Source organism: Malaclemys terrapin, chromosome 5 (assembly GCF_027887155.1).
Source record: "Malaclemys terrapin pileata isolate rMalTer1 chromosome 5, rMalTer1.hap1, whole genome shotgun sequence".
NCBI classification, from domain to species: domain Eukaryota; kingdom Metazoa; phylum Chordata; order Testudines; family Emydidae; genus Malaclemys; species Malaclemys terrapin.
Window position 1 is genome coordinate 143369565 of NC_071509.1, and position 12865 is coordinate 143382429.

The following is a 12865-nucleotide window of genomic DNA, read 5'->3' on the forward strand; positions in this document are numbered from 1 at the left end:
TACCTGGGCTAGTCACATTTTTCCAGATTATGGCCTTGGTGATACCTCTGCAACCCTCAATGCCTTTAGTAGAGCTCCACAAGTGTGTCACTGACTTAAAATAAACAAGCAATGCCTTTGGTGCTGCACAAAAAGAGACTCCAGCCCTGCAGCACCAAAGCAGTTAACGGGAATAAAAAAGATCTGACCCCAGGGCACTCAGGGAGCAGTAGGAAAGAGCCGTTTTTATGCAATCTTTTTTGGCAAGCGGAGCAACATCAAGGTCCTCTGTAGTGTGGGGGGAAAGAACCACGCCCCCACAGCTCCATGGGGACAGACCAGGCATCAGCATCACTTCACCCCCAAAGACAGCAGTCAATCCTGCAGCTCCCAAAAAATAAGCCGAGAGTAATTGCAGGTGGAGGCTGGAACAACCATGTCTCCCTAGAGTCCTGGTGGGAGTAGGACAGGTCATACAACAGCCCCATGATCTCCTTAACATGGCATTGCCTCTTGCCCCAAGAGAGACAGGTGCTGGGTGGGGTTCCACACACAATCTTCTGCTGATGGGGACAGTGGTGCACAGAGAGCTGCAGCTGCTTTCGTTGTTGCTGGGTGACTGCCCAAGTTCAGATCTTCCTTGCTCTGTCCACTGTCTGCCAGCCAGGCTAACCCAGTGCTTCTCCCTGCCTTGCCACAATCTCCCCCTCAGGTCCTGCCTTCTCCACAGGTTTCAGAGGGGTAGCCCTGTTAGTCTTATCAGCAAAAACAACGAGGAGTCCTTGTGGCACCTTAGAGACTAACAAATTTATTTGGGCATAAGCGTTCGTGGGCTAGAACCCACTTCATCGGATGCATGGAGTGGAAAATACAGGAGCAGGTATAAATACATGAAAAGATGGGACTTACCTTATCAAGTGTGAGGTCAGTCTAACGAGACAATTTCAATTAACGGTAGGATACCAAGGGAGAAAAAATAACTTTTGTAGTGGTAGTGAGAGTGGCCCATTTCAAACAGTTGACGAGAAGGTGTGAGTGACCGTAGGGGGAAATTAGTATGGGGGAAATTAGGTTTAGGTTTTGTAATGACCCAACCATATGATGGCATATATCATGTGCCAGCAATGCCCCTCTGCCATGTACATTGGCCACACCAGACAGTCTCTACGCAAAAGAATAAATGGACACAAATCTGACATCAGGAATTATAACATTCAAAAACCAGTAGGAGAACACTTCAGTCTCCCTGGTCACTCAATAACAGACCTAAAAGTGGCAGTTCTTCAACAACAAAACTTCAAAAACAGACTCCAATGTGAAACTGCAGAACTGGAATTAATTTGCAAACTGGACACTATCAAATTAGGCCTGAATAAAGACTAGGAGTGGTTGGGTCATTACAAAACCTAAACCTAATTTCCCCCATACTAATTTCCCCCTACGGTCACTCACACCTTCTCGTCAACTGTTTGAAATGGGCCACTCTCATTACCACTACAAAAGTTATTTTTCCTCCCTTGGCATCCTACTGTTAATTGAATTGTCTCATTAGACTGACCTCACACTTGATAAGGTAACTCCCATCTTTTCATGTATTTATACCTGCTCCTGTATTTTCCACGCCATGCATCTGATGAAGTGGGTTCTAGCCCATGAACGCTTATCCCCAAATAAATTTGTTTAGTCTCTAAGGTGCCACAAAGACTCCTTGTTGTTTTTTCTTCTCCACGGAGACACTCGGATGCTAAGGTGATGAGTGCCAGGATAAGAATTTAGATAAGGTAGGATGGCTGCTGTATGCCGTGACCCTTTACGCTTACCTGTAGGTGGTATCCAGATGTGTATGCTCCACAGGGCCACGTGCTTGCACCTACCTTCATGAAAGTTGTCAGTTTTCCCCTCTTTTAGCTAGGGTGTTTGGGAACATAGGTTAAAATAGAACCAAAGGGGTTGTGCTCTCCTTCATCCCTTTCCCTGTGGCTTGTATCACTGCTTCAAGAGGCAGCTCCTTATGCTTCTTGAAGCCTGTTGGAAACACCCACTGAACGTGCTGTGGGTCTGGGTCATTAACTCCTCTTACAAAATGTATTTTCTTGGAGAAGTGTTCAAAAGGCTCATATGACAGATCAAAATGAGGAGGGAGACTGTGTGTGTACTACTTTATGGTTTTAGCTGTTTAAATGGGAAAATAAACAGATTCCATTGTAAAACCTTTGATCTTGAGTCCTAAACCTTCGTGTGTGATCTGTCCATTTCTGTTAGTAGGAAATCACATTAAGACATGCAGGATCAGTGACTCAGGGTGCTATTTTAACAAATTGTTTGCTTAGTTTAATAAGGAGGCATGGTATGACAACCTCATCGTGTCCTATCACCTTGTCACCAGTGAAATACTGATGCCAAGAGTCTGCTTCGCCACCCTAACAGCTTGCTGCCCTAGAAAAAGAGTCAGAATATCGACTGCAAAGACTCACTTGCCTCTTACTTCGTATAGTTTATGTTGATTTTCTGACGTAACATTGCCCTAGATTGTAACTGTTTCTCTGCTGTGCTAGTGTTTTTTTGTTTTGTTTTATTTTTAAAGTAAGTTGAAAATGTTTAAGCTACTTCTTGCTTAGGCAGGCAAAAGTTTGGAAATCCAGAGTTCATGTAGGATTTCATGTAGCTTGCGTAACAGACAGGGTCAACTGCCAACAGAGTCAAATACAATATTTATTTGGGCTGTTACTTAAAGTATAATTGTCTACCAAAAGTCACTTACCTGTAGATGAAATTATACTTCTTGATAGCAGGTAATAGTAATGTATAAACATCACAATGTATTGATCCCCCCCCAGAAACCAAGAAATGGAAAATTATATACCTTAGTTATACATTCTTTATTATGTCAACATAGTCTTTCCATAAAATCTTTCTTGCTTTTTTGTAATGTTTGAATTGCAAAAATTCCAATTATATGTCCATGTCTACTTTTGATAGTAAATTCCAATGTGCTTATTTTCTTACCTGGAGTTTTATTGACAAGTTGGGTCATTGGATTTGTTCTCAGCCAATAACCTGGAGCAATATGTTCCACTAGGACTTTCAGCACGCGAACAAATAAAAGAACATAGCAGTATTCGAATTCGAGGTCTCTTAATTTTTGTGTTTCTTTGATCATTCTTAAAACAAATAAGATTATATTTAAGTACATTCACCATTCCTCATGTTTTGGCCTTGCTTAAATGAACTCCCTTTCCAGCTCATTAATATTATTAGCAGGTGTCAAGTTTTCTGTTTGAGAATTCCGTTTGATATTTTTATGCAGATGCAAAGTACAATCCGGGAGCACAGAGACGGTGGCAATGCTGGTGGGATCTTCAACAGATATAATGTCATCAGGGTAAGTCTCAAAGACTTCAGAAAATCAGAAGTAAAATAAGTGGTAATTATGCTAACAGTTGGAATCATTTTGATATGCTGCCCTGTCATTATATAATTGCATACAAAAATCCACATTACATGAATGTTAAAGTTGCACAGTCAAGCACTCAGAAGATAAGAAATACCAAAATTAAGACTGTACATCCATGTTGTGCAGTGAAGGAGGCAGGAGGTGACCATGTAATTACAGAATGCATACACACAAAGGCGGCAAATTAAAGTAGAACAGGCAATCTTAATTCTGGCTTTTGATTGCTTGACTTTGCAGCCTTAACGTTCTGTTAACGTGGGGGGTTTTAATGTAATGTCCCCAATTTTTTTTTACAAAACAAACTTTGACCTGCTTCATATTGCCTTGGTGTCAACAGGGATAGTGTTGGGAGCACAGACGAGACAGCTGCCCTGCTTTCAGTTCCTGTGCCCAGTGCCACAGGGGCCTCCTACAGCTCCTGGGATGGAACATGTTCAGTCGCACTGTGGGGATGGCCAAGCACAGTCCTGTCACCATTAGGAGCTGTGAAGGGATGGAGCACGCTCAATATGGATAGAATCTTCAGAGTATTTAGCTGCCAGACTCTGACAAGTCTCTACTGAGCATGTGCAAACTGAGATTTCTCAGAGGTTCATAACTTGGCCAATTTGGGTGGATTTTCCCAGAAATGGCAAAAGGCACATCCCTGACACCAGGCCAAGCTGCATCACCACCACTAAATTTCAAGTCCCTGCTTGAAAGCACTAGACTTGAGCTTCACAGAGAAATAGTATTAAGAATGTTTTCATATGCACAAAACAACACATTTTCCCCTAACTTTTTCTCAGAAATGGCTAAACAATTTTGCCTAAATTTTCCGACAAAATTCTGCCTGAGGCAGAAACCTTAAATTTCAGCCCAAATGGTAAAAGTTTGGCAAAGGTATAAGCAACTGAAAACAGGATTTTATAATGGGAAGTGTTGGGCTACCTTAACTAAAGGTGGTGCTACCTGCTCTGTCTGTAATATTTTTTACCAATTTTGTTTTAAAAGCAAAAGCTTAGATACTGAACCACCCCAGATATTTGTTATACAGTTCAAACCTCTTGCTACAGTTTCCCTATACTGTATAGAATTACATTTCATTAGAAGTGAATTATGGTTTTTTGTTTATACTGTAGATTCAGAAGGTTGTGAACAAGAAGTTGAGGGAGAGATTCTGTCACAGACAGAAGGAGGTCTCAGAGGAAAATCACAACCATCACAATGAGCGTATGTTGTTTCATGGTGAGGAACTGGTCTCTGTTTCTAGACTTCACTACTTCTTTTAAAAAAAAAAAAAAAAAAAAAAAAAAAAAAGTAGGGGGGAGTAAATGTTAGTGTTAATCATTGTACATTGTTTTTGTATTTCTGCTCACTTTCCTCTCCACCATCAGAATGTATGCGAGTGTGTTTTGATGAGAAAAGCTACACTTCTTCAAGAAGTGTTCCTGTGGGTGCTTCACTTTAGGTGTTTATGCGCCCCTGTTCCTTTGAGCAAAGTTTTTTGGAAGCAGTGCCCGTTTGGCCCTTCCATGTGCCCTTCCATGTGCCCTACACATTCTCGTGCCCTGTTCCGAGGACATATAGAACCGCATGTGGGAACAACCCTCCGTACTTTTCAGCCTGAGATGGAGTGTAGAGTTTGCCTGTCCTCGTCAGCCTAGTTCTCGTGTATAGTTAGTGTTTAATGTTTCCGTGTTAGTTGTTGGAATCACGGTTCCCTCTTTTTTCTTTGTTCTCCATGTTAAGGGGGATTTTTTGGACTTTGCTCTGGGGTCTGACTGGATCTCCTAGTTTTAAGAGGTGTCTTTCCTGTCAGGAAGCTATCCTTATGAGTGACAGGCATCCTCAGTGTCTCTGTCAATTTGAGAGACGCTCATATCCCCAGCAAGTGCAAGTTCTGCACCTCGTTCAAGAGTAGATCTCAAAACCGTAGGGAAACAAAGTTTAGATTAATGATGATGGAACAAGCCCTAAGACTGACTTCTGACCTGGGTACCGAAAACCTCCATGTACACAGGGCTTCAAGTGCCCCATCTACTTTGAGATCCTTGTCATTGAATGTCTCAACATATACAGGCTGAGCTGCGCTGCTTACCTCTGGGCATCAGTCACCAAAAGTCTCAGCAGACAGAGCTTCTGTGTCAGAAGTCCACAGTACAGAGAGCTGTGTTACCTAAGCTTCTGGTTACTGATAAGAAGAGTAGGAGTACTGGGTCTCCTAGAAAATCTTGGCCACCAAATCACAAGAAGACTCTACAGATCTCAGGTCCCAAGGGGAGTTCTTTAGATGCTCCATGTGGTTCAGGTACCAGGAAGGCCTCTAAGGTGTCCTCTAAGAACCAGACTACAAAGAGAGACTGGGTACTGAGGTCATCTACTTCGTACCAGACCGGTAGAAATCTCAGAGGACTACACCACCAGACACTGAAATTGAATTTCTGGTACCAACATGGCATTGGGAGGAAGGGTCCCCTGCCTAGTGGTTAGCACCCAAGGTGGCAGTCACCCCCAATGGGTGCAGTTAGGGTCAGCAGCTCTGCCTAATGGGTGCAGTTCAGGGGTGGCACCTCTGCCTAGGGGATACAGGTCAGAGGTGGCACTGGGTTTATCTGAACCCAAAACTATGGTAACTAGTCTCTGTTTTCCAGGTAGTGTCAGGAAATAAATCAGTGAGGGATGCAGCACTTCCGTCTGATAAACGATTAGTTCGCACAAAAGTGCTTCCACACAAAAACCCTTGTTTTTATTGAGGACAAAGCACATATCAAAAATAGTAATAGTCTAGAGCACCCCAGATAGATATAGTTACACGAAGTCTGAGATGGTATCGAGTGGCAGCGCAGGGTTCCAGTGGCTGGCTTTCCTTCTAGCCAGTGGGGAGATTGATTTCAATGTCTCCTTGCTCATAGAAAATCCAAACTTCTCCAGAGTATTCTCTTTAACTAACTTTTTATAGGTTTTTTTCAAACAAAGCACATTACTCATAATGGCCCCTAATACGCTAGCAATTTCGCTAGCAACAGCAAATAATAATTCTTTACTCTACTTATCAGCAAAGCAACTTCAGCAAGAAATTTTACAGACACAGGCACCTGGACCAAGGTCAGCTCCCTTCCATTCTCATGAATGCCATTTTACTTTATCTATCCTTGTTAGTAACACTGCAGTTTGTGCAGCTGTTTTTGTCTGCCTAAGCAAGTCCAAATTCTTCCTTTCTACATGGTATCCTCGCTTCCAGTTGGTGGTTAACTGCACAAGAAGGCTGCGGGTTATGGCAAGTGCAGATTATGTTAAGTCCAGTTCTTTCATAACAGGACTCCTTGGATGCAGCTGGTGCTGCAGCCAGGTCCATCTCCACTGCGATCGTAATGCAATGAGCATTTTGGCTTTCCTAGGGAGATGGAGAATATTGTTGAAGATCTCCATTGTGACAGCCATTAATTGTTTTCCAAGTCTACACACGACTCCCTTCACACCTTGAATGACCGAAGACCAAACACCGATCCTTTCGGGTCTATCACCAACATATAAAAGAAAGTTTAGCAAGTCACAGTCAGCACAGAGATCTTGCTCGGCCCATTTTTCCACCTTCCGTAGGCCACCCAAGCCAGGGGCCAGGAGGCCTAAATATTCAGAAAGGAAGCCGGCGGCTGCCACAGCTTCTTCATCCCAACCTTCCATGTAGTCCAAGCACCAGTTTTGATGGCTTCGTCAAAAGTCTAACTCACCCACTGAACTCACTGTTGCACCATCCTATCCTCCTCCTCCCCTTTAAATACTTCCTCTCCCAGTTTCAGACTGCATGGGAGACCATAACATCCAACAGATGGGTGTTGGAGGCCATTACATCTGGTTATACTATCCGTCCCACTTCCATACCCCGTCCCTCCCTTCCCCTGTCCCTTTTCAAAGACCCATCTCATGGTCAATTGCTGAGACAGGAAATTGCCTCACTGCTATGCTTAGGGGCCATGGAACCAGTTCCAGTTCAGCTCGGGGGAAAGAGGTGCTACTTCAGGTACTTTCTGGTCCCCAAAAAGAATGGGGATGGGAGTCAGTATTACATCTCAGGTGCATGAACAACTGTGTAAAACAGCAGAAATTCAGGATGGTAACCCTTGCAGCTATAGTTCCCTCCCTCGATTCCAGGAATTGGTTTGTGACTCTCAACTTTCAAGACATGTATTTTCATGTGGCAATTCATCCCTCTCATAAGATATTTCTTCACGTCATAATTGAATGCGACCACTATTGGCACCACATGCTCCCTTTCAGCCTTTCCTCTGCCCCAAGGGTATTCTCATAGATCCTCCTGGTCATAGATCCCCACCTTCATCGCCTGGCGCTAATGATCTTCTCTTATCTTGACAATTTGTTGACTGGGACTGATAATATCAAGGGGTATTGTCAGCAATACAAGCGATGAGGTCGCTATTCCACACTTTGGGCCTTCGACTCATTCTCAATAAGTCAATTTTTACACCAGTACAGCAGATGGACATCAGAGGAACTTCTCTAGATGTGTTCACAGCCAGGGCTTACCTCCCTATGAACAGGTTTTTCACCCTGCAGAATCTCATTTCATTGCGACCCTCAAATCCCAGTAAAAAATTATCTTCAGCTGCTAGGGCACATGGCAGTTTGCATCTTTGTATCTCAACATGCCAAATTGTATCTTCAGGGCATCCAGGAATGGGTCAGGACAGTCTATATACCAAACAATCAGAGTCCGGACAAGCCCCTGTTCCCCAGTAGGTTCTGCAGTCATTCAGCTGGTAAAAGGACACTCACTGCTCTCAACTCCAGAAGACTGATGTGAAGAAACTGCTCTCGGAATGACTATTTTCCCTGGATTATGTGCAACCCCCCAAATGTGCCCCTCTATCCCAAGTGTGGTGTGTCTGATGTAATGATGATAGTGGGAGGATCTTGAACAAACAGGACTCCTGAACACCCCTTCCAACCGTTAGCTACATGTTCACTTCTTCACCTTTTCACAAAGACAGTCTTCTTGGTGGCCATCACTTCCGTCCACGGGGTCCAAAAGCTGGGGACTTTAATAGCAGATCCCCCTTTATAATGTTTTTCAAAGAATCATTATAGCCACATCCAAACAAAGATGGCGCCTATGGTGTCTTCTGAATTTCATATAAACCAGACCATTCATCTCTGTTTTTTACCCCAAAATCACATCAGACTCGGTAGGAATCTGCCTTCCATATGTTAGATGTCAGAAGCCTAAGGACATCAGCCTTCCATCTGGATAGAACCAAACCTTTCCAGAAGACCTCTAGACTGTTTCAGTTGCAGACAGATCCAAGGGACCCACAATTTCCAACCAGAGGCTCTCAGGATGGATCTTTGGGTGCGTTATTTCATGTTATGACTCTGCTCGCATTCAGCCTCGTTCAAGAGGGTTAGCCCACTCTACAAGATCACAAACTACTTCTATGGCATTATTTAAGAATGTTCCAGTTGTTGAGATTTTCACACCTTCAACCTGGACTTCAGTACATACTTTCTCCAACAATTATGCTGTGGTTCATGCCACTAGATCGGATGCTGCGGTTGGCAATGCATTTCTGTCTTGAGTACTGAGCTCCCTCCTCTCTGTGGATTAGTGCTTGGCAGTCACCTGAAGTGGAGCAGCCATATGGACACTACTTGAAGAAGGAGCAGTTCTTCTTCGAGTGCTTGCTCATATCCATTCCATTAGGTGTGTGCGCGCCGCGTGCACGATCGTCGGAAGATTTTCTACCCTAGCAACACCGGCGGGTCGGCTGTGGAGCCCCCTAGAGTGGCGCCTTCATGGCGCTGAATATATACCCCAGCCGACCCGGCGCCCCCTCAGTTCCTTCTTACCGCCCCTGACGGTCGTTGGAACTGTGGAGCGCGGCATAGCTGTTCTCCACTCTCCCTAGCTTAATTAGTTATTCGCAGTTGTAGTTATAGTTATAGTTCTAGTGTTTGTAGTTTAATAGTTAAATAGTTTAAAGTTGTTAGATTTGTTATAATAGTCCAGGGGACTAAGGGGGTCGTCGCCCCCTTTCTCCCCCGGCCGCGGGCCCGGGCTCATGCCCAGAGCTCCCGGCTTCAAGCAGTGCGCCTCCTGCGCTAAACCTATGCCCACGAGCGACCCGCACGACTCCTGTCTGAAGTGCCTGGGAGAGTCCCACCAAACAGATAAGTGCAAGATCTGTAAGGCCTTCAGACCAAGGACCAAGAAAGAGCGGGACTTTCGGCTCCGGCAACTCCTGATGGAGGCGGCACTTATCCCGGACACTCCTTCTACGAGCCAGGCCCAGGCACCTAGCACCTCGGTGCGCAGTGCCCCAGCAGCACCGGCAATGCCGACAACGCGGGCGGTGTCGGACAAACCTCCCCGGCACCGGACCTCGTCGGCACCGCAGCAGGCACCTCGGCGCCGGTCATTATCCCCGGGGCATAAAAAAGCCCATAAGACGGGGTCCTCTGTACCAAAGACGCCGGCTCCCCCAGTGCCGGGGGTAGAGCCGAGTGCGCCGGCGGAGCACCGGAAACAGGTGCCTCCAGCACTGTCGACTCCGGCACCGAGGCCGTTGAGTCCGGTGCAGATAGCGTCTCCACCGAGACCGGCGGTAATACAACTCCCGTCGACTCCGGAGACCTTCGTGGCGGCGAGAGACTTGATAGCTCTCACAGAGCCGGCACCGCCTCAACCACTGGCACCGACGGCACCGTTGACCCGCCCGGTCCAGTCAAGGGGGAAACCTGCCTTGATGCGCCCTCCATCACAAGGGCTGGAACCTCGGCACCGGTCCAGGTCCAGAAGCAGGTCCCCACGCCGCTCGCAGTCCCGGCACCGAATATCACCTCGGCACCGGTCGTACTCGCGGCCAAGATCTTCGTCGCGGCACCGGTCTACGTCTCGGCACCGCTATGATCGTCGGCACCGATCAACGTCGAGACGTAGTTCTCGGCACCGCTACGGTCGACGCTCGACGTCGAGAGGCCGCTCCCGGCACCGGGCATACTCCAGGTCCTCATCGAGGTCCAGATCCGGCTCCCGGCACCGACGAGGTCATCGGCACCGATCGCGGTCCCGGCACCGTTCGCCGGCACCGCGCAGAGATAGATCATCTCCGGACCGGTACCGTGCAGCACCGCAGCCCACGGGGGTCGTTTCATCTCTCTCGGCACCGCCATGGCCGTCAAGATCGGTGTCTCGCTCCTCGGAGGACCTGTCGAGATCGGCATACCCCCCTCAAGGGCAAGCCGAGGAACGGAACTTGGGCCATTGGCAGGAGATGGCAGAGGACCACTCTCATGGACCATCTCACTGGTCATTTTGGACCCCGTGGGCGTACCACCAGGAGCAAGGGGCTCCAATACCATCGACCTCTCGCTCGGGTCACTCGGTTAGAAGGGCCCCAGAATCCACCATCTCTCGGCCTCCGCCAGGGGGCATGGAGGCTTCCGTGTCCACGCCACCTGACACCATAGACCCGAGTACAGGTGATGCTCCGGCCCAAGAGCAGGGGGATCAGGACCCCCCCTTGGATCCAGTACCACCGGAGGCGTCTTCCTCCTCCTCTCCAGATGAGGCAGTGGCGGGCACTTCATGTACGGGTCCCCCTCCGATAGATCTTCGGGCTCACCAGGATCTCCTGCGTAGGATGGCCCGTAATATGGACCTGCAGGCGGAGGAGATAGTGGAAGTACAGGACCCTATCGTGAACATCCTCGGAGCGGATGCCCCATCGAGGGTGGCGCTACCCCTGATCCACACGATACAAACCAATGCGGATACGTTATGGCAAACTCCTGCCTCTATCCCACCCACAGCGAGAGGGGTGGAAAGGAAGTACTTTGTCCCGTCTAAGGACTACGGGTACTTGTATACCCACCCCCAACCGTGTTCACTGGTGGTGGAATCAGTGAACGCACGAGAGCGCCACGGCCAGCAGGCTGCAGCGCCTAAATCAAAAGAGGCTAAGCGGCTCGATTTGTTTGGCCGTAAGGTTTACTCAGCCGGAGGGCTGCAACTTAGAGCGGCGAACCAACAGGCGCTATTGAGCCGTTACAATTTTAACTCCTGGAACTCTATGGGGAAGTTTAAGGAGTTGATTCCCCAAGAGTCCAGGGAAGAGTTTGGAGCCATGGTAGAGGAGGGTAAGAAGGTGGCTCGGACCTCCTTGCAGGCCTCCTTGGACATAGCAGACTCAGCTGCGAGGACCCTGGCTTCGGGTATCGCTATGCGGAGGATCTCCTGGCTTCAAGTTTCGGGTTTGCCTCCGGAGCGACAGCAAACCCTACAGGATCTGCCCTTTGAGGGACGTGGATTGTTCTCGGACAAGACGGACTCTCGCCTGCAGAGCCTCAAGGACTCGAGAACAATCATGCGCTCCCTGGGGATGCATGTTGTGGGCCCTCAGCGCAGACCATTTAGGCCGCAGCCTCAGCGCTTCTACCCCCCCCCGCCTCGTCAGAGACAGGACTCGACCCGGAGGCGAGGGCGAGGTGGTAGAAGAAGGTGGGCCGGCCCTCAACCCGGCCAGAACCAGGGGCCACCTAGACCACCTTCAGGCCCCAGGCAGAACTTTTGAAGGTGCGGTCGAGGACGGCGCCCCAGTCATCCCCCAGGATCCAGCCCCCTCCTTTCGGGATCGTCTCTCCCACTTCCACCGTGCTTGGTCCCTTATAACTTCGGACCGTTGGGTCCTCCGCACAGTGGAGAGGGGATACACTATCCAGTTTTCTTCTATCCCCCCCTTCCACCCCCCTTCCCCGTCCCTCTTCAGGGACCCTTCTCACGAGCAACTTCTTATACAGGAGGTTTCCACGCTCCTTGCTATGGGGGCCATAGAGGAGGTTCCAGTAGAGTTAAGGGGCAGGGGATTTTACTCCCGTTACTTCCTGATCCCCAAGTCCAAAGGAGGTCTGCGGCCCATCTTGGACTTGCGCGGACTCAACAAATTCGTAGTAAAGTTGAAGTTCCGCATGGTCTCTTTGGGGGCCATTATCCCTTCCCTCGATCCTGGAGACTGGTTCGCCGCCCTCGACATGAAAGACGCATACTTTCACATCTCAATTTACCCACCTCACAGACGCTTCCTGCGATTCGTGGTAAACATGGTGCACTACCAATTTGCAGTCCTTCCCTTCGGCCTATCCTCGGCCCCAAGAGTGTTCACGAAATGTATGGCTGTCGTGGCAGCGTACCTTCGTCGGCAAGGGATACAGGTGTTCCCGTACCTAGACGACTGGCTGGTACGCGGTCGCACCAAGGAGCAAGTTCAAGCTCACGTCCACATAATAGTGCACACATTCAACGAGTTGGGCATCCTACTCAACAAGGACAAATCCACTCTAGAACCTACCCAGAGAATAGAATTCATAGGCGCAGTTCTAGACTCCAGACGTGCACAAGCCATCCTGCCAGACAACCGATTTGGCACCATCACGAGC

The 12865-nt window shown here is 48.1% G+C and overlaps 1 protein-coding gene across 1 annotated transcript in view; it reads left to right on the top strand.

Moving 5' to 3' along the window:
• Positions 1-12865, top strand: part of TNKS (tankyrase) — a 313482-nt gene that overhangs the window by 290405 nt on the left and 10212 nt on the right. The window contains exons 23-24 of the mRNA XM_054029743.1: positions 3287-3361; positions 4555-4660. Coding sequence (XP_053885718.1) covers positions 3287-3361; positions 4555-4660 — 181 coding nt within the window. The remainder of the gene's footprint in view (positions 1-3286; positions 3362-4554; positions 4661-12865) is intronic.